Below are 22429 nucleotides of genomic sequence, written 5' to 3' on the forward strand. Positions count from 1 at the left end.
GAATTCAAGGAGGGGGTCTCTATCTATTGGGGAGACAGTGACAACACAGTCCAAGAAGGAGCAGTGCTGAACAGGGTGGTAGCCTGGGGTACAAGTCCATGGGGATGGAAGGAATGGCAGGCTTCATGGTGGGACAAATGTAGATGGGCCTTAAGGGGAGGAAGGGCAGGGCTCTCCAGAAAAGGAGAAGCATGAATGCCCCAGAGGGCCGTGTGGGGGAATGAGTGGCCAAGTCTGCGGCCTGGTTGCAGTGGGTGCTGAGGAGCGATCATGAGTCTCTTGGAAGATCATGGAGGAAGTTGGCCCTTTACAGATGGGAAGTGGGCCCGCCAAGAGCAGGGGCATGCAGACAAAGGAGCACACAGAAAAAGGGGGCAATAAGGCCTCAGGTATGGTTATGGCCTCCTTGCTTGCAGGGCAATAATCTCAATTCCAAAGGGACGAGGAGGGAAGGATGCTCAGGGAAGACGTTGTTGCCATTACTTGGATCATGGGGGAAGGAGCTCTGCTGACAGAGCTGAATGTGGCAGATGGGGAAGGAGTCCTGGTTTCCAGGCCCAACTACTCTAAAGGCTTCAGCTCTGTAACATGGAGGGACTCCTATCTCCCTTGCAGGGCTCTGCTATTATGAAAGTACTGTAGAAGGGGGAGCTATGAGTCTCACTCTCATTAAAGATGTAGGTCAATTTGGCTGAATTTCATTGTTTTTGTCAAAGGGCATTGGTCTAAAGAATCTACTCCTTGAGACTCACCACAACCCCTGTTAACTGTGTGGACGTCCCTTCGGTTTCCTCCCACCCCCATCTCCCCTCCTGCCCCCCTGATTATCCCACCCCTCCTTTGGCCTCCTTCTTCACTTACTCCCTCCATGCAAATCCCTATGACTGAATGTATGTGTCACCAGACTCCCTGGGATGCTGTAGAACAGCCTGCCTGCCTGGAAAAGCCTCAACCCACAGGTTCTGGCTAGGGCATCATAACGGGCATTCCACCTTGGTAAAGAACCGCTTCCTGTCCCCTTGGAGGGAATGGTTGCCCCTCCTTTCCTGACCATAGTGACCTCAGAGCCTCTCCCAACAGATATTAAAGTAAGTTATCAAGAGAAGAGTGAGGAACTTAGTCCCCAACTCACCTTTCTGGCCTGGAAAATGAGCTGTTTCACCTGTATTTAAGGAAGGTGTAGAATTAGATGACCACAAAGGCCTATCCAGTTCTAACCTATAATCAGTGACTCCTAAAAAACCTAGACAGGGAATGATTTCCCTTGAGCTGGGCCTTCACCCCACAGCTTTAACTCGGTAACCACAATTTTCTGTTTCCGTCCTTTTCTGGATTTTCACTTCCTCCTCATTAGGGACCCCGAGTCTCCCCGAGTCTGTGTTTTTCTTGCAGGGACTCGGGCCTCCAGGTCTCTCTCAGAGGCCAGAGGGCAAGCACTGTCCTGTTTGTTTCCAACATCCAGGGTACATTCTGTCTCTTCTATTGCACTTTTCCCCACAAGAGATCACTTCAGAGTAGACACAGGGCTGCCCTTTCTAGTAATGATGAAACGGGTCCACTAGTTAGATGTTGGTTTAGAGATGAGCAACGGAGTCCAGCTCTGAGTGAAGAGGGACAGGTTAAATACTGATAGCCATCAAGTGGGAAAAGCCATAAATGAGGCAAATAAAAACTAAGACTAAGAGCGTGGCTACCTGGGAATTTATTCGCAAGAAGCATGCTTTTTTCTTGTTCTGTCAAGTATTTATTATTACTGTTATTAAATTGTATTGTCTGAGAATTGGAAAAAAGTGATGTGTGTATGTAGGTACCTATCAGACGGATGTCTGCTTGCCTAACTGTTCATCTCTCCATCACGCCCACCTCCCTCGCCGTGTAGCCATCTGAGACACGAGTGCCCGATGGCAGGCAGGCCCTCTTGAGGCCACAAGAGCCCTCTGAAGGCACACCTAGGCCGTAATGGCCAAAGAAATCCCTCACCTCGGTCCAGTTCCCATCCTCGGCAAGAAGAGGACCATCTCTGTCACCGAGGCAGGTTACGTCCTCTCAAAAACGTCCTTCTGTTCACCCTTGTTGCTGTTCGTCAGTCCTATCCACCAAACCTGCCTCTCCGGGACCCCGTCTGGGGTTTTCCTGGCAGGGACACTGGAGGCGTTGGCCACTTAATCCTTCTCCAGCTCATCTGACAGATGCCTGGGGACACGGCACCCAATGGGAAGTGACTCGCGTAGGGCCACCTTAGGCACTAGATTCGCTAGTAGGTTATCCGAGGCTGGATTTGAACGCAGGACCTCCCAACTCCAGGCCCGGTGCTCTAATCACTGAGCCACCTAACTTCTCCAAGACTAAAGGATCGTAGAGCCAGAGATCCGCCCACTTGGAATCCCTGCTCCTGGGGGGCAGAAGTGGATGCATTCCTAGAGCCTGGGAATCCTGACCTACTGCAGTATGCTACGCTAACGGGTTATCTGGACTCAGTTGGACATGACAAGCCCCACGTGGAGGAGACCACGGGGTAGCCTACGTGGGGCAAGCAGGACCACGTTGGAAACGGAGCCAGCCGGAGCTCGTGGGCCAATCTAAGTGGGAGGAGCTGCTGAGGAGCTCCTGCATTTCCAGTCCGGGCCGTGTTTCCAAAAGACCCAACGGGAGAATCCCGAGATCCTATCCGGCTCGGAGGGCCTGGCAGGCCCTTTTCCACGACCAGACAGTTGCTCCGAAACTCTGAGGCCGTCACGGAAGTAGACTCGCATCCAATTCGGTAAAGCCTCCGGGAGGGCGGGGCGACTTCTCCTCTGTCCAGCCACGCGCTCCACGCTGGGCACGGGTACGGCTCACTAGTGCCGAATTCATGGACAATGGCTAAGACAGGGAAATGATCGGCCAGGGCAGCCAGGCAGCCTCGAGGCCCGCGTCCCGGGTCTGCGCCCAGAGGTCCTGGCTTCCAGGGTGGAGGCAGGCACTTCCAGCTGTGTGATGGGCCACAGCACCCAACCCCCGCCCCCCTGCCTAGCCCTCACCACTCTTCTGCCTGAGACCCACTACTTAATATGGACCCTAAAACAGAAGGCTCGGGCGGAAAAAGAACACGCTCAGCCACCCCTGAGCGGCAGGCTGGGGGCACGGGTGGGTCTGAGCTCTCGCCCTGCAATTCCTACCTGGGTGACCCCGGACACGTCGCTCAACTTTTCCTAAGCTCGAGTTTCCTCTGCAAAAAGGGGAGGACAACAGCGCCGATGGCCGTGGGGTTTGGTGGGGATTATCTGAGAATGCGGTGAAGCCCTTTGTAAGCCTCCGAGGGCCACAGAAATGTCAACGATTATTACTCATCATTATTATAAGGAATAAGCCTCTCGAGCGCTTTAAGCCATAATTCTGGCATCTGTAAAATGGAGGAAAGAATCCCAGCATCATGTACTCTCCAGGTGGTTGTAAGGAAATTATTTTATGGCCCTTAAAGCAGTAGAATCATGTGGGTTCTCATTGCTGTCACTAGAAAACGGGGGAAATGTAGCAAATACAAATGATTTCTGAGGGAAGACGGGCTTCTTGGGGCCTCTCTGCAAGCCTGGAAAAAGTGATCCTCGTCCCCACACTGAGCCGGAGGCATCATCCTTCTAAGAGAAGATTTCCAGTAATGCTCCCCCCCCCCCCTTCTCTAGGCAGGGGCAGCCCATCTCCTGTGGAAGAATCCAGATTCCAGGGAGAAACCCAACTTCTTCCAGGTGAATTGGATGGGATCTCCTTGAAATTACCCATTTCAGGCCGATTCACCTGGTGCCTGGAGGATTTCCCCCAAAGAAGGTAAGAGAGGCTGAGCAAGTGGACACCGGCGGTGGAGACGCTCCTCTGGCAGGGGCAGCATCTCCCCGCTTCTGCACTCAGTTCAGACTCAGTCATTTCTTCAATGCCTGGATCATGCCAACAGGGGGCGGACAGCCCTTGTTAAGAGTAGAAGGGGGACTCCAAGTCTTTACTGGAATGAATTCCAAACAGAACTAGTGTCTATCTAGCAAGGCACGGCTACTCTCAGCGAAACGACTCTCTCCATCTCTCTCTCTCACCTCCCATTCACTTCTGATTTTAGAACATTTAGAAATATTCATTCCATCAAGTCAGTACAATCTGAAATTGTTCAAATGCTCAGTCGTGTTCAACTCTGTGACTCTACTTGGGGTTTTCTTGGCAAAGATCCTAAAGCTATTTGCCATTTCCTTTTCTAGTTCATCTTATGAATGAGGAAACAGAGGCAAACAGCATAAAGTGACTTACCCAGGGTCACACAGCTAGGAGGCGTCTGAGGTCAGATTTGAACTCAGGGCAGGGAATCTTCCTGCCTCCAAGCCTAGCACTCTATCCAGTGCACTCAAATGTGAAACGTCTACTTGTGTAAAAATGCCTTTGGGAAGCACCTAGCAAGTATGAGTTCAGTGAAAAATGCATGCATAAAAAGGAGAAAGACAGAAACAGACTGCAATCCTGACCTTCACCTGGATACTATTAGAGGCCTGTGTGCGCAGTGTGTAAGTAGAGCTCTTGGCATTGATATTTACACCAACAAATAGATTTTAATTTAGTCAGAAATTAAACAACTTGTTTCCACATTAAACTAACAGGTGAACGTACTTATTATTTACAATGACAATCAATTCACCTCGGATTTGTACCTTCTGAGCTCAGAAAATGAAAAAACCAAACCTTCTTAGCTGGGTTTGGTTATTGTTGGGCCGCCTTTCGTGCATGAGACGCACTGCACAGCCACTGAGGTCCCTCCCACCCCTTCACTCTGTGATGCACGTCTAGAAGACCTTGGACAAGTCACGTCCATGCTTGGGGGCTCAGCATTTCATGTACAAATTCTGTCCTAGGACTAGGGAGTGCATGGCTTTGGAATCAGCGGACAGGTCATCCTCCCCAGGAGATCAGTCTGCCCACTTCCTCCATTCCCTTCTTCCCTTTCATCCTTTAGCTCTTTCCATAGCCCAGGGGCATCAGGAGAGCCACCAGAGTTACCTATGGGGCTAATGGGACACAGAACTACCTGCAAGGAGGGAGGGAAAAACAAAACTAAGTCTCTTGAAACAAGATCTAGGTGGGAGTATTTAGAAACAATAGTGGTGAAGATGATTAAGCTTAAGGCAGTCAGGTGACTGACTCTGGACAGAGAACCAGGCCTGGAGATGGGAGGTCCTGGGTTCAAATGTGACCTCAAATGCTTCCCAGCTGCGTGACCCTGGACAAGTCACTGAGCCCCCATTGCCTAGCCCTGACTACTCTTCTGCCCTAGAACAGACACTCAGTATTGATTCTAAGATGGAAGGCGAGGGGGTTTTAAAAAAGGAAAGAAAATGACAGTTTCAAGAAAAGAAACATGAGGGCCTGAAGGGCCCCAGAGGCCCGGCAGAGGAGGCCAGTGTGGTCAGAGGCAATTCTGCACTGCTGCACTGCCCAGGGTAGGAGGGCATCCAAGGGTGGGGGCACATGGCCGGCCAGCCAGGCGGGATGCAGGGGGATGGGGTTCCCAGAAGAAGCTGAAGGGATTCTTCCTGGGTCCACCAGGCAGCTCAGCCAACACAGGGAAGGAGCAGTGAGTTGTGCATACGAGAGAGTTCAGACTGCCTGAGATTGAACCATAACACCTGTTTCTGCAGCTCGCTGAAGTAACATCTCCTCTGGGTCCTCACAACAGCTCTAGGACGTAGATATGTTATTATTTCCATTTTGCATGCTGGGAAGCCAAGGCTGTGAGATGTCCTTGTCCAGGGTGAGACGGTTGTTAAATTGTCTGATGCAGGATTTGTCTTCTCGATTCTAAAGTCAGAGCACTTTCCACTGGGCCACCTGGCTGTCTTGGGGATGAGCTTCCCATCCCCTAGCAGTCCTCTGCTCCCAGCCATGCCCGACAGGGGAATGCTATCGACCTGACAGACGGAAAGGGGAGGCAGAGCTTCGGGGAGGGGACCTTGAAAGTGCTCTCTGGCATGTCACAGAGTCCTGGAGCAGATGAGCTAATGAAGAATCCCTCAAGGAGAAAAAGTGGGCAAAGAAGTGACTGCTGGGAAACGGCAAGCTATGGACGTTTCCCTGGGAATGGGCAGCACCCACTGAGCTGCTTCTAAACTGGGGTGTGGGGTGGAGTCAGCAGAGATCCTCAGGAGGAAAGCTGGGAACTCCCAGGTCACCGGGCTTCGCTTTCCATAGACAAGAGGCAACATCTAGGACGAAGTCAACTACTTTGGAGCAAATTCTCCAGATCATGTCAAGGGAAGGTGGCTATAGGCAAGAAGGAATGAGAAACAAGAAGCCCCAGGACGGCTCCAGCTCTCTGAGAAAAGAACACTAGCTTGGCAATCAGTAGCCTTATTCCTTGGGCCAGCCCTGCCAACCCCAGTCTGGCGACCTCTTAGGAACATGGAGAATGCCTGCGGTCTGAGGGATGCTGTCCTGTCCTGTGGGGCTTAATGAGATGACCCTGAGCAGGCAGCAAAGCCAGAAAGTACTGGGTAAGTATCGGCTCCTGCGATCACACTGAAGCCTCAGCTGACCAGGAGCTGGGCACAGCCTGGCACCAGAACTCCTCTGCAGGAGCTGGGAGATCTGGACTGGAGCAAGGCCCAGGACCTCGGGCAGCTGCCTCATCTATAAAGAGAGGGCGAGTGACCCAGAGGACCTGTGATGGAAGTATGTTCCCCATCTCCTGACAAAGACATGAAGGATTCAGGGGGCAGGAGACACCCAGTTTTGGACATGGCCAGCATGGGAATTAGGCTGCCTTAATCAAGTATATTGGTCATGAGCGTTTTCTTTTTCTTTTTCTCCCAGCCTGAGGCAGAGGAAATGGGAGGAAAAGAAAATAAATGCTTGTTAATTAAAAAACCGAGAGTTGGACTAGATCCCTGTCCCTATTATACTTTTTTACATTTAACTCTCCTTGGAGCTAGATGATCAAGCCTACAGGCTCAGCTCTAATCTACCTTAGGCCCCCACAACCCTCTTCCTGCAGGACTTGACCACTCCAAAATGGAACTCAGGGCCCTCCCTCCCACTGTTAGGGACACCAGCATCCTCCGAGCCCCCCAGGTCATTCCTGACCTCTCCTTCTCACTTACACCTCATCTGTACTTCCACAACAACTTCCATCTGCATTCCATCCTCTCTCCTAGCTCAAGCCCTCGTGGCCTCACACTGGTTCTAGTACAACAGGCTCCTCAGTAGTCTCCCTGCTCCAATCCAGCCTTCACACAGTGAATACTCCTAAAACACAGAGATAATCACATTACCCCTTATGCAGAATTTCTATGGATTCTTTTTGGCTTCAGCCCTCCACAAGCTAGCTCCCACTTGCCTTTTCAGGCTGGATTCCTCCCCTCTGGCTTTACACACTCTTCTTTCCAGCCAAATTCACCTGTGCGTTCTCTCCAGAGGATGCCTACACTGGGCCCTGCTCCCCTTGTCTGGGCACAAGCCTGTGTGCCACTCCTGGGCTCCACTGCTCACTCACCTCGACTTCCTTTACACGTCTCCTACAAGAAGTCTTTCCTGAAGCCCTCCAACTCCCTTCCAGGTGCTGGTTCTTTTCCTCTTACTTGATTAGAAGTTGTGGGTATCAGGAGAACTGAAACTTCCAGAGGGAAGCAGGAACTCTTTGGGACTTCTTTTCTTTGTATCTCCAGCACCCAGCATGGTGCTTTGTAACGATCAGTAGCTTAATGAAGGTTTGTAAAATTGAGTAATTATTATCTCCATCTTGTGCATGAAGAACCCAAGGTTCTGGAAGGTTACATAATTTAGGCAAGGCCACTCAGCTACTGAGTTAGACACCATGACTCTAAACCCAGGCCTTCTGATCCCAAGGCCATTGCTCCAAAATGATCTCAAAGGCCCTCCTCAGGTCTAAAAATTTTATGGTTTGCTAGAAATAGGAAATTAAAATCAGGCCCTTCAACTTGAAGCTAACCTAAGTTATCCCACTAAAGAAAACAAAATTAATGCTAAAATGAACCACTCTTAAAAATTCCAGACTCCAAAGGAGCTAATCCAAAGGATTTTGTCTAATCAAAAAAAAAATCCACTTTAATGATTTTTTAAAAATTCAGTGAGAATCGCTTAATCAGCCCAGGTCTCAGCAATCTAGCCCAGCTTTCCCAGTGAACTGTCCTGAGCTGTTCAAAACCAACTTGAGAACAGGGCTGATGTCTAACTACTGGATGGTGGGTCTCTGGGCAGTGTACGAGCCCAGTTTAGGCTCTGAGCCTACTTGAGTACTTGGCCCTGCATTGCCAAGTATGTGGCATATAAAAGAATAAATTATATATTCCCAGACCCCTTGGTGAGGAGCCCTTGGTTGGGAGATCTATTCAAGAAAAATTACAATGGCCTGCGTAAGAGAGCAATGGGTAGGGGACACAGCATCGGTAAAAGAATGTCTCTAATTTCTGGCAGCTCTGGCACTGGGTTCTTTCAGGTTTTCCTGCCCTGAATTCAGAGGTGGGAAAGTGCTAATACCAATTGTATTCCAGTCTAAGTGGTAAATCTCGGGAAGAAACAGACCATGCCCTCTATTGATTGCAAGCTTGCCCACTGTGCCCCACCCTCCTGAGGGTGAGCCTATTGCTGGTCTGAATATGGACACTGAAGGATGCCAGGATGGGACAATGCCTCTCCAAAGCAAGAGTGCCCAGTTCCCCAAGGGAAGGCAATAGCTAGAAGAGCGTCATTATCACCCAAGAGGTTTCATTTAGACCCTTTCTACATATCCTACTAAGTAAAGTCAGACATGTTAAAATAATCTGGAGAAATACAGTTATTCCTGGTTTTTCTGGTTTGGTAATTGGCTCCTCCGCTGCAGAGACGCTACATCTTTTCCTCTCTTTGTGCTCCCTCCAGAAGAGGTTTACCTGTATCACTGAGATTCTTTGGGGCATTATATATTTCCTGGTATTTGCACCAAGAGTCACACTGCCCATCTACAATTCCTCCCCTTTACTATGGGATCAGGACACTGGTCCTGTGGCAGGCACACATATTCCCCTCCTGCAAAGGAAGACAGACAATCAATCACCTGCTATCTTCTACTTCTGCTCACCCAAAACTTTTCCATGGCACTTGGGGTCATTTAAAATTTTGATTCTTCTGATACTGGGATATTAGATGATTCTGAATCATGTAGCATCCCTGGGAGAATACTGATGTTAAAAAAAGATGGACTTGGCACTTACAAGAGAAATATGAAACAAAATAACCCTAAGGTTTCACCTAAAATACAGCAAATTGGCAAAGATGACAAAAGATGGCAATACTCACTGCTGGAGGGGCTGCAGAAAGTTGTATTTTTAGCAGAACTGCTGAGTGGTCCAACTATTCTGGGTAGCAAATAGGGGATTATTTGAAGAAACTGAATAAGATTTTTGCCTTTGATCCAGAAATCTCACCACCAAACTTATGACCCCAAAGAAGTCAAAGAGAGAAAGAAAAGTGTTACATATGGCAAACTATTTAAACCATCATTCTTTGTACCAGCAAAGACAGGAAACAAAGACAATGTCCATCAGTGGAATCGTGAACAAGATGTGGCAAGTGAGTAGACAAATGGTACATCTTGCACCATAAAGGCAGGATGAACATGAAGAACACAGAGAAGCTTGGGAAGACCTGGGAACTGATGTAAAGTGAAGCAAGTAGAACCAAGAAAGCAATCTATCTAAATGACAGGAAATGGAAAAACAAGAACCATCCCCTTTGTCCTCCCACCAAAAACCCCAACCACTGTGCAATTATAATGACTGGAAGAAAATGAGAACAAGTCCCTCCCTCCTTTCTTTTCAGAAACAACACAATGTATTTTTCAACAAGCCGGCTGTGTTGGTCCATTTTAAAACTCTCTTTTCTCTTGATTTATTCATTGTTGAAGAATGGCTCCCTGGGTAGGAGGAGATAAAGAGCTACCGATCTAGAGAGATCTACATATTTATTCATATATGGAAAGGAAGGCGATGTTAAAAACAAAATCTTTCAATTATATTTTTTAACAGAAAAGATGGGTTTTGATGGCAGGGAACAGTTTAGGCCTGTTGAAATGGCTACAGTTTTCCAAATGTAACTTTGCTGCATTTCTCCTCATTTAATTATTATTTTTTTTTAAACCTTTACCTTCCATCTTGGAGTCAATACTGTGTATTGGCTCCAAGGCAGAAGAGTGGTAAGGGCTAGGCAATGGGGGTCAAATGACTTGCCCAGGGTCACACAGCTGGGAAGTATCTGAGGCCAGATTTGAACCTAGGACCTCCCATCTCTAGGCCTGGCTCTCAATCCACTGAGCCACTCAGCTGCCCCACCCCCCTCATTTAATTCTGAACCTTGCTCACTATCTATCTGATGTTCTAGCCTATCTAGGATGTATAATAATAATATCAAATAGCTAACATTTATATAGTGCCTACTATATGCTAGGTACCATGCTAAGGGCTTAACAACTATGATCTCATTTGATCCTCACAACAATCTTATGAGGTCGATGCTATTATTATCCCATTTTAAAGTTGAGGAAATTGAGGCAAATGAGGTTTTGGACAAGAAGTGACTTTTCTAAGGTCACATGGCTAGTAAGTATTTGAGGACAGATTTGAGCTCGGGTTTTTCTGACTCATGTGGCTTGACTGTGATAAACTAATAGAATGGGGCACCACCTCTCCAAAAACCTACCAAAATCTGGGCAATTTACATTCTTCATCCATAGCAATTCAGTTTGATATACTAAGGGTTTTAAAGAGCATCTTGCCTTTTATTCATTTCCCATCTTATTTGAGCAGTTGTGATCATGTTCTTGTGTTGTTCTCTCACCTTTGATCTTTGACCTGTGCTAATGGCCATTAATTTGGAAATGAGGAGGGAAAGGAAATAACATTGCTCTGTGCCAGGCATCACAATTATTCTCTCACTGGATCCCCACAACAACCTGTTGAGGCAGAGGCTAGTTCTCCACTTTACAGATAAGGAAACTGAAGCTGTTATGGGTTAAGTGACTTGCCTGGGGTCATGCAGCTCCTGAGTGCCATCCAGAAGGTGCCCATCAAGACATGGTGGATCTCATTTATCAGGACAGCGTCTGGTGTATGACATGCTATCACCGTCTGCCACCTGCTCTTCTCTCTATCCTTATCGTCTCCTCCTTAGATTGTACAGTACTCCCATACAGGTTAGAACTGCTTGATTCTTTGTATTTAAGGAGACTTGAAATGGCTTTTTATTTGTTGCCATGTGTTATGTTTTCTGGTCTCCTTTTTAGGGAGAATGTTGCCATGAAGGCTGCCCACTTCTTTAAGAAGAGCCTACTTGTTGGTCCCTGGGCTAGTCTCATTGTTGGCAGCTATGCTTGTCTGTAGATGATCTACAAATGGATTTTTGGCCCCTTCTGCCCTCCTTTCAGGCTCTATTATCACTGCAGAAGTTAAGGGGGGGCACATGGACCCAAAGCTGTCACCTCACAGCCACAAGTGGGTGACAAGCTTCCTTGGGCTGAGGTTGGCAGATCCCTGGAAAGCAGACACAGCCTGTTTTCTGTCAGTCCTGAATTTAAACCCTTTCCAGCTTGTTAGCTAGAAATACAAAGAGGAAAAAGTCTAGGAACCAAAGTTTCTCTTCATAAATGGGGCTTCTTTTCCCAAGTCTGACTTTTAACAGAGTGTGTGTGTGGCTTTTTCCCTCTGGCCAGTCAAGGAAACAAAGGTGCTTTTGGTACAGATTTGTTGCAGCCTGATTGCATCTCACTGGCTCAAAGTGAGTTCTATCACTTAGCAAGGAAGGAGTCAACGCTGTGTTTGTTTATCCCTAGCAATCTCTGCCTCAGCTACAACAGGAATCCCAGAAAAACCAAACCCCCCAAAAGAGATATTCATTTCTATTTCTATACAAGCAAACCAAGATTCTGTAGCAGCGCTGAATTCAGAGGGCCACACTGGCAACCAGATGCACATCTCCACTGATGATGAAACATCTTCCAAAGTGATCTGCCTAGTTACAGGCCCCTCTGCTACCGAGCTCTGCTCTATACCAGTAGCACAGATACAGACCTCTTCTGTAATGGCTGTATGTGCTGATTCTAAACCCTGGCAGCATTTCCTTTTTTTTTAATATTAATTAATTAAATTAATTAATTTAGAATATTTTCCCATGGTTATATGATTCATGTTCTTTCCCTCCCCTCCTCTCTCCCTGCTCCCGTAGCCAATGAGCAATTCCTCTGGGTTTTATATGTACCATTGCTCAGGCCCAATTTCTATATTATTAATATTTTCATGCAACAGAGTGATCATTTAGAGTCTCCATCCCCAGTCATATCCCCATTGACCCATGTGACAAGCAGTTGGTTTTCTTCTGTGTTGCTACTCCCACAGTTCCTTCTCTGGAGGTGGAGAGCATCTTTCTCATAAGTCCCTCAGAATTGTCCTGGATCATTGCAAATGGCAGCCTTTCCCACATGTATAATATGCACGTGATGACACCACACGCATTCTGAAAGACTATGGCAATGTCTCTAGATGGAATGATAAAGAGGCCTGGAGACTATGTCAGCCTGCTATCAATGGACTGCCCCTTCTCTCACACAAGTGCCATCTCCATGGGGACCCAAGAGGCTCTGAGGTGTGTCTCTCTGGTGACACCTCAGCACCTTGGGGACGGTCTTTTCAACATTTGCCCTCTTTTTACAGATACCAATCATAGTCCTATCCTAAGCACTCTCTTGGTGATGGACCTGCCCCATGAAAGTGTATGGGTTAAGGAGGAATTCATACTCAATAAATATGCCAGGAATCAAGGATGCCTACGCAGGGGTTTGGAAACCTAAAAATATTTTTGATAACTTATTTTAATGTAATTTTATATATGTGCAACCAATTGTGTGTTTCTCTGTAGGTGTGTGTGTATGTGTGGGAGAGAAACAGACAGAGGAGGGGGAGAGAGAGAGAGACAGAGAGAGAGAGACAGAGAGAGAGAGACAGAGAGAGAAAGACAGAGAGAGAGAGAGACAGAGAGAGAGAGAGAGAGACAGAGAGAGAGAGACAGAGAGAGAGAGAGAGAGAGAGACAGAGAGAGAGAGAGACAGAGAGAGAGAGAGACAGAGAGAGACAGAGAGAGACAGAGAGAATGCTATCTCTCACAAAAACTCAGAAAATTCTTGTCACCAAAGTCCTTGGCCCCATCATCAAAGGAATCAATGTCAGAAACATCTCAGTGGAAATGCCAAGAACCAAGAGCCTGGCTGCCCGCTGTGCCCAGCCACTGCACCACTCTTGCCTCTGACCTGTAGCTGAGTCTTCTCCAGATGCTGTCCTGCCCCTCCTCTCTTGGTAGGGAACCTCAGAGATTCTCGTACTTTTCTATCTGTATCCCTGGTGCTGAGCCCAGCATACATTTATTCTTCTCTAATGTTCTGCATTTTATTCAATGCGTTTAGAAGCATGATTCTAGGCGAGCTCCATGGGTCTCCCCTGCCTGTAGCCAAAGGGGCCAGACCACCAAGATGGGGAAGGTGCCCACCATGAAGACTCTCCCAAATGCTCTGGAGCTCAGCTTTCTTGTGGCCTCTTTCTAGTTTCTGGAGATCAGCCCAGTCTTTTGACACCTTTTACTCCCTGACCCACTTGTCCTTCTTAGGACACGCAAGTCCTTTAAGATATCTTTCTACCACTATTTAGGTGTAGGCACTGGACAGAATACACTGCAAGTACCCCACATCCAGCAGACTTCAAAGGAAACAAGACTGACATCGCGTATTAACTACAGATCAATAGAACAACTGCACACTCCTCAGTGGACAAAATTCAGTCGAGGTCAAAGGTAAGAGGTCCAAGACCAGGAAGTGGTCGTCAGTCTTGAGCCACCTGGAAACAGAGCCAGAAGTTCCCTGGGTCATCAGCGAGGAGCTTCCAGTAGGGATCCTGGTTCAGGGAGAGCCTCCCTCCTAATTTCCTAAGATCCAGCCTGCACTAGACTAGCAGGGGCCACTTGCTAGGAAACTCTTAGAAGAAACTTCAGTCCTCACACTGGTTGTTCTGCTTCCTGCCCAGGAAGAAACCTTTGTTCTCCCACCCACAGCATTTTAGTTTTCTTCAGTCTCCTGAGTCTTGGGTCACCTTTGAGAGGTGACAGAGTATTTTGACTTTGTGAAGATTAAGTGGGACCACAAAGCTGGCCCCTTGCATTAGTGCTAGTAGTCCATCTTTCCACAAGTGTCATTAGGCAATTCATTTAAACTCAGTGAGTCTCAGTTTCCCCATCTGTAAAATGGTAAAAATGAAATAAAACCTGAACTACCTACCATCATGAAAACGTCTTTGAAAACCTCAAAGTCTTACATAAATGTAAGTTAGTTTTTTAATGAAAAGAAACTCATGCAGTCTGCAAAGGCAGAACTTGGTGTCATAGTGGCTTCTCTTAGTGGCCCAGGGCCAGATGGGCTGAACATTAAATCCCCCTTCTAAGTCTTCTCTACACCATGTCATTTCCCGTTGAACCTCAGACAAAAGCATGTACCTAGGGAGATTTAGCACATTTTACTTGTTAATAATAGCTAGTAACTAGCCATAGACGGATTCTAACTCCAGGGTCCTCTGACAAGGGAAACTGGAGGGCACTGGGAGCTTTCCTGTCTCTCTTTCCCGCCCCGGCAGTTAAAATATGAAAACACGGTCACTGGCTCTTTTCAGTTGAAAATGTGCTCCACAGTCCAGTATCTGACTTTTTGTTGACCTACCTCCCCCTCAACCTCCTCCTCCCTAAATCCCCCACTCCCATGCCACATGAAGCTGGGAGTTTGCCATTTTCAGCTCTCCCCAGTGGGCTGATGGCAGCCAGTCAAGGGGTCTTGGTGAAAGCTTCATTAATAAAAACAACAAGGAAATTACCACAAAGAGCTCTCACACACACAGGAATTCCAAGGCCTCAGGAACCCTGGCGACCCTGGAGATCCACTTTGGGGGCAATCTTCTGGACGGACCCACAGCTGTTATCAAGCCAAGACCTGCTGTTCTGTCTCTTGTGTCTCAGCCATCACTTCCTTGGCAATGAAGTGGAAAATTGAAGTGGGAGACATGGGGAGAATTTCCCAGACCTTTTTGTTTCATGTTTCTTGAGACTAACCTCATTTGTCATGTGGGCCCTCAGGGATGGTGACACTAAGTTACCCCAGCAAAGAGTAAAGTCGACCAGCAGGCCCCTTCCCAACCCCCAGCAGAGGGATCCCAGACTTGAGCTGCTGTGGCCACTCGGAAGCCAGAGTCTCTTCTCAGAAACCCTCTTTTCCTCATTCCAAGTAGCTTTAAAGACAATAAAGAGCTAGGAAGGCCGGAGGGGGACGGTTTAGTTCAACAAGTTCACATCAGGCCAAGGAAGTGTGAGCCACCTCCCATGCGAGCCCACATCCTACTGGATCACCTTCAATCATCCCAAGGAAGGATCAGAGATTGAACAGATGAAAAACATAGCTTCTCCACATGCACAATCCATCAGAGTCAAACATTGAGAGTCACCGCTACAAGCAAGCTGCTGTTTGGGTATGGAGCCTCTCCAAGCAGTGCTGTGAGTGCTGTGAACAGACGGATGGATGGATGGATGGATGGACGGATGGATGGATGGATGGATGGATGGATGGATGGATGGATGGATGGACAGACGGACGGACGGATGGATGGATGGATGGATGGATGGATGGATGGATGGACGGACAGATGGATGGATGGATGGATGGATGGATGGATGGATGGATGGACAGATGAATGGACAGACAGATGGATGGACAGATGGATAGAAGCCCAAGAGAAGCTAGGTGGGTGTTACTATAATAGTCTCCATGGAAGGAAAGGCCTCCACTATAGATGGCAAGGATGGAAGGCACTCAGCATGCCCTGCTAGGGCGTGGCATACTGATTGGGGGACATTACTTTAACCAGCCAGAGGTGGTCAGCTCAGAGGAAGATGCATTACTGCCCACTCTGCCCAAGTAGTCCATGTGTAATTCTTTTAGAAAAAGTACATTTTCCTTTTCTTCTTTTTAAAGCTCAGCCCTAGATCTGAGAAGGAAATGAATGCCACAAATCCTAGCAGGCAGGTCCTCAGGACCCCACCCAGACCCAGATGGGCATTTCTAGGACCCCATGTCTGCCAGAGCAAGTCAGATGTGGCAGGGCCCTCCTGGCAAATCACACTCCCAACCCATTCAGCCAAAAACCACAACCCCCATCATATGGGAAAAAGGACCCAACCTGATCGAGTCGAAGGGCCCCATCCACAAAGCGCTGCCGACGCAGATGTGTGGCGATCCCATGGAGGTTCAAGATGGCCTGATGGATCTGCTCAATGGGGTGGTCTGTGGACACAGGAGGCAGCTCATCCTCATGGAACTTCTTGTCAGGGTGTTCAATCATGCTTTGGGCATGATCATAACTCAGTTTTGTGCAGGAGCAAATGATGGTCCGGCCGAACCACTCGTCAAGGATCTGCGAAGACGGGGAGAAGGCAGAGAATCATTTTTACTGGAAAAATCCCCAGACTTCCACTTCAGTAACAGATATCACTCCCTAATTCCCAAGGAAAGACTGGAGATGTGGAGGACAGACACGCTACTTACTGTTTCTTTCCTGCTTGCTCCTAGTGCAGGAGCCTGGGGCACACCCTCAAGCTCTGGACACCAGCTTGGGGGGGGGTCTCTTCCCTTTGAATGACAGCGTGCCCATCCGCTCCTCATCTCTAGGTGCCCTTCTCACCCTCACAGCTGTCGGCTGGAAAGCCCAGCTCCAACCTCCGGCAGACAGACACTTTCCCTGAATCACTCTGTCCACATTGAAGGCTTGTCAGCTCCATAAGGGAGGCACCATTTGACTTTTCTCTTTGTGTCTGTCTCTGGTACATACCACAATGCCTGCTATGGAGTATTTGAATGGCTAGAGAGATTATATTTCTGAATAGCGTGATTACAAATGGGACTGGCATGAACTTTTCAGCAGTTATGGGGGTGGGGTGGCCAGTTTGAATGTCACTCTACTAATCCCTCCGCAGCCACTTCTTGATGGATAGCATGTTTCTAGAGTCTACTGTGTGCCAGGCCCTGTGCTAAGTCCCTGGCAATGATGAACTCATTGAGCCTCACAACCCTGCAGAGAGGGAGGGGTTATTATTATCCCCATTCAAAAGTTGAGGAAACTGAGGCAGAGGTCCAGTGACTTGCCCAGAGTCACACAGCTAGGAAGTGCCCGAGGTTTGAACTCGAGACTTCCTGACCAGACTCGGCACTTGGTGCTTGCTCTGTGGCACCTCCTCGCTGTCCTGAAGTCCCTTCTAGTCCCTGGGCCTGGAGCTACATGCTGGGAATACAAAGACCGAATGAAACCTCCCTGGCCTGAAGAAGTTTAGGCACAAGTGGAGGAGGGGAGGACTGTGCCCCAAGTACTGAAAGGCGGGCGTGCCAACAGCCCCGCACAAGAAGGCACGATGGGTTCGGATATGCTCTGGAGGAGGCTTTGAGATCACAGCTCCAGCTAAGCAGGCACCAAGATGTAGCCTCCTTTGACACTGCTCTTAACCAGGGATGGTGACGAGACATGTGTGACATGAGCGTGATCCCCTGGGAGGCAGCTAGGTGGCTCCACAGTGCTCAGAGTGCCAGGTCTGGAGTCAGGACGACCCGAGTTCAAAGCTGACCTCAGGCACGTCCTAGCTGCGTGATGTTGGGCCAGTCTCTTAATCCTGTTTTGCTTGTTTCCTCATCTGTAAAATGGGGTTTTCATACTCCCAGGGCCCCAATAAGGTGATCACTATAAAGGGTTTAAGCCCAGTGCCTGGCACCCCTTGGGGCGGCATCATAGGCTCCACAAACATAATTTACCCAGGGGCCCCACGGACTTCCCCAGCTACTTTGTGACATGAAACGAGCCCGCAGAGGGTTAAAGTAACCAGCTTCCTTCCCAATGGCCTCGGCGGTCCTCTAAGACAGACCCCCAGCTGCCCCACAGGCCTTGGCTAGAAGCTCGGACCAGCTATGTCACCCCCAGGGTGACTGTCAGAGGGTTAAATGTACACAAAAGGGCAGAAAGGAGGAAGAGAAGGGAAAGATGGGAAGGGGCAAAGGAGAGGAAAGGGAAGGAAAGGACAAGGGAGAGGGGAGGAAAGGCCCAACAGCCGATCACCAGACATTTATGGAGCTCCTACTAGCCAGTGGGCTGAGTGCCGAGATACAGAAAGGGAGGGAAGGCAGCCCCTGCTCCCCAGGAGCGTGCGGTCGGCCAGGAGAGATGGCATGCCAACAGCTACCTACAAAGCAAGCTGTCTAAGGGGCCCGCAGGAAACAATTCAGGAGAGAAGACACAGAACTCAGAGAGTTGGGAAAAGCTTCCGTAGAGGGGACTTTCATTGGGACTCAAAGACAATTGGAGAAAATTCCCAGAGCCCAAAGACGGAGAGTCTCGTTTGAGAAACAAGCAGGAGGCCAGCATGGCCGAAACCTGGAAAGGCAGGAGGGGCAGGTGACGGAAGGGCCTTGAATGCCAAGTGGAGCTGGTTGTACTTGCTCCTGGAGGCAATGGGTAGGGGAAGGGCGTGATTAGCCCTGCACTTTGGGAAAGCCACTTAACATAGTCCAGGTGGGAGGCGACAACCATCTATACCAGGTGGAGGCCGTGCCAGAGGAGAGAACGGGATGCATTTGGGAGACGCAGCAGAGATGAGGTTGGCAGGCCTTCCGGGAGGATCTGAGGGTGGTGGGTCCTCTGCAGTCACAAGGACATGCGTTTGGGGGATGAGGGGAAAGATCACAAATTTGATGTTGGACCTATTGAGTTTACGACATCGACGAGACATCCAGTTTGAGGAGTCTGAAAGGCAGGAGGCGAGGGGAGCCTGGAGGTCAGCCCGGGTAAAGGCGACGAATGGTGGTGGTGGCTGGGGCCCGGGGGGTCCCGAAGCTGAGGCGTGGCTAGGTGTCATCAGTGACACGATAGGGACCGAGGAGTCCAGATGAGAAGAGAAGAAACGAAGGGTCACTGGGAGAACGAAGAGCAGCAGGCTCCATAAGGGGAGGCGGAGAGGGAGAGAGGTGAAAAGCCATTCGACTGCGGTTAGAGAAGGGGATTTCAGAATTCTTGAACCTGGAAGCGACCCTCCCGAGGGTGAGGGCAAGATGGAGGATGCGAGAAGGCTCATGACCATCTTTGTATGTGGTGGAGGTGGGACCGAGGGGTTGGGGTGTCTGAGAGAGAATCGTGTGTATGCTCAAGTCCCTAGTAAAGGGCAGGGGTTGGAAAAGAGAGAAAACCTGTAAGCCAGGAATCCAACTCATGAGGAAGGAAGGGGAGTGACCGGGGCAGGGGGCAGTAGGCAGCAGCTACCAGGATTTTAACAGTAGGAGAGAGGAACTAGCATGAACCTTGAAGGAAGAGCGGTTACTGAGTGAAGGAGGAAGGGGAAGAATCTGGAAGTGGCGATGGACGGCAAGGAGGATTCCATTTCTCCCACCTCTACCTATGTGGGGGTGGCGGTGTTCTCTGGCTGAAGGAAGCACTAAGAGACATCTTAGAACAAAACCCTTCTGGGATAGCAGGCGTGAGGCAGAGCAAGAGCTGGGACATTCTGTTATGATCATTACTCTCTTGTCAAATGTAAATAACATCAATCAGGGTTAGAGCTGAAACTGCAATCTGTACCTGCCCCAGATTTCAGCCACCCCAAGGCCCAGGATCTCTTCATATGTCCCTCCCCCTCCACGTGCCCCTTCTATAAGGCTCTTGTGACCACCGAGTGACACGTAGGAGAGCAGGTCAGGGGAAGGGGCAGGACCTGGCGATGTCTAGAGGCCAGGAGACTGAATAGGCAAAGAAGGCAGGGTAAAAATGGTGGGGGTCTGCAACCATATTCAAGAAGACTGCTCCTCCAAGGGGTGGGGACCAGCGAGGGTACAGATCCTCTGGGTTCTAGCTCTCATCAGTTGATTCTACCTTATTTCCTAATAATTCATGAAGTTAGAAGGAGAGGAAGAGACATCATGGTTATGTCTATTCGCTCCCTCAGTGGCTTCCCTCATCACCACCTTTCCCCACAAAGGAAGGAGCCTTAGCTGGGCTTGTTCCATGACCTGGGCAGAGAATAAGCACCAGAATCTCACACATCCCTGACAGCCGAGAGACTTTCAGAACTTTGTCCAGGCTGGTCCTCTGTGCGTCAGCCTGGCTTCCCAGCCAGATCTGTCCTCACTAAACCTCTGTCCACAAGTCTGGTTTTTAACCCTTCCAAAGCACTGGCTCATCTTAGCAGAATGAGGTCCAGAAACGCTGTTGGATTTCAGGTCCTGTCCCAAGCTCTGGTGTCTATAATTGGTGAGGGAAAAGATGAGCTGCTACAGAGCGTCATCCTCCCTCCCTTGGTCTGCTCTCTGCCTCAGCTGTCTCTTCCAGCTCAGCACTGAGCTAAGGCAGATGTGAAGAATAAATTTAACACTCCCCTGATTGTAACAATGAAAATACTTAACTCTCCTCTGATGGTAAAGATTAAATTGTAACCCCTGTCTATTTTTAGAACACCCTACTTAAAGTTGAGTATGAAGATCTGCCCATTTTAGATTTAATCACCAAAGGTGTAAACACCTCATTCACATTTGAGTGGGGGAGGTCTGTGACTCACATGTGCGATAGTGGGTGATGAATCAGAATTGACTGACTGCCTTCTGGGCAGTCCTAGAGCAGAGCATCAACTGTGATTGGAAGACGTAAAATTAGGGGAAGACACAGGAAGTGAAGCAAAGGAAATGTCTTTAAAAGGAGCTGTTACTTCCTGTGAGAAAAAAATTCTTCATTCCTTAGAGTGTTGACAGGACCTGAGACCCTGTTTCCTGGTGAGGCTGATAAAGCATCTGCTGACTGGACTGACACGTGGTGAGTGAAAGGCTGACTCTTAACTGCTGGTTTTTCTCTGAAGAGACCGGCCTCAGGAAAGACCTACTCTTGAGAGAGGCTTCCTGTGTCCTTGGCTTTGCTGAGGCTGGCTGAAACTAACTCTCCCTGCCAGAGATAAATGACTTAGTGCTGAGGCTAGATATCTTACCTTATCCTGTCTCTGATTTCTTGCTTCACTCTTTCTACATTTTGTAATGAAATTGTAAATAAAATCTCTTTGGAATTAATTAAATTCCTGGTGACCACACTCTTAAAATATAAAATCCAACCCTTTAAAAATTAATCCCTTTCCCCCCTTACACAGAAAAATAACCAGGATCATCCCCCAAGGAGAAGGCTCAGGGGGTCCACCTCTGACCCCATCCCCCAGGCTCCTCCATCATCATTGTCACTTTAGCATTTCATATACCTGGTGGGAAGAATTCTCAGGGAAAGTTTTCTTCCCCTGGGACAATAGGGACCAGAAGCTGTGACGTCTCAGGTTTTCCTGGGTTACTTCCTACCTCTCTTCCACCCTCCCCTGCTCTGAAGTTTGGCATCACATTCTCTATGGAGAGTCTTTTTTAGGATCTTTAGACAAAAGTGAAGCTCTCCCTTCCCTTCCAGTCCCATCTGGCCTTGCTTCATGCTTGTTTCCCAAAGTGGCTCCACAGTTTCCCTGGCATTTCAAGGCTGTCCTGTCCTCGGAGGCCTTTCCATTCCACACCTCTGCATGCAGCAAGCATGTGCAGAGCTCTGTCAGAGGGTCAGGATGCTCCAGGCATGTGATTACTGTGCTGAGTGCAGGAATCAATTACAACTTTCTCAGCTCTCAGCCAGGGACAACAGTTAACATGTGGAGACCTTCCAGCAGATGAGAATTTACTGAGTGTTAAAAGCCTGCCATGCTTCTCCTCTAGGCCACCTCATGGGAAGCTGGCTGTACTCTAATTAGTCCATTTGAGCCCCATTACTTCCAGTGGGAGTTTTCCCTAGCCTTACTGGGTCATCCTAGGTAGAACCCACAATCTCTCTCTGTGTGTGGGGCTCCCAAGGACTCCTGCAGTTTCCTCGTAGACATTCTTTCCAGGGTCCTCTGATCCAGTCCTTAGCCTGAGAGCCGACCTCCCAGGGGGATCCTAAGATAACCTAATCATTTCACTGTGCCCTAAAGGAGAGGGGAAAGACTCCCTCCAAGAGCTCTGCAGGTCCCCGGCTCCCCAGTCATGTGGTGAGAATGTCAGGTGTGGGGGGGGGGGGGCTCCTAAAACTCAGGCTTGTTCTAAAACCTTGGAAGGTCGTGGAAATGGGACAGCGTTCACACAGAGTCTCTAAGAAACATGTCCCTGCCATGTGGGGAGGTTTTCTTTTCCTTCTCAACAGGCAGAGCTAAGCCTGACAATCTTCTTTCAGGGAAGGTCAGAGAGGCCACCCTCATCTGGCCTGATTCCAGAAGGTGAGACCAGGAGGTTGGTCCAAGAGGAAGAGAGTTCCGGGGCAGCAATCATGGCAGG

The 22429-nt window shown here is 48.9% G+C and overlaps 1 protein-coding gene across 5 annotated transcripts in view; it reads right to left on the reverse strand.

Annotated features, from left to right (window-relative positions):
* The window catches only part of DIS3L2 (DIS3 like 3'-5' exoribonuclease 2), a 384538-nt gene that overhangs the window by 75860 nt on the left and 286249 nt on the right, over positions 1-22429 (reverse strand). For all 5 annotated transcript variants that reach the window (XM_056819939.1, XM_056819938.1, XM_056819942.1 and 2 more), the window contains one exon: positions 16260-16493. In XM_056819939.1, coding sequence (XP_056675917.1) covers positions 16260-16493 — 234 coding nt within the window. The remainder of the gene's footprint in view (positions 1-16259; positions 16494-22429) is intronic.

Source organism: Monodelphis domestica, chromosome 2, assembly GCF_027887165.1.
Source record: "Monodelphis domestica isolate mMonDom1 chromosome 2, mMonDom1.pri, whole genome shotgun sequence".
NCBI lineage: Eukaryota > Metazoa > Chordata > Mammalia > Didelphimorphia > Didelphidae > Monodelphis > Monodelphis domestica.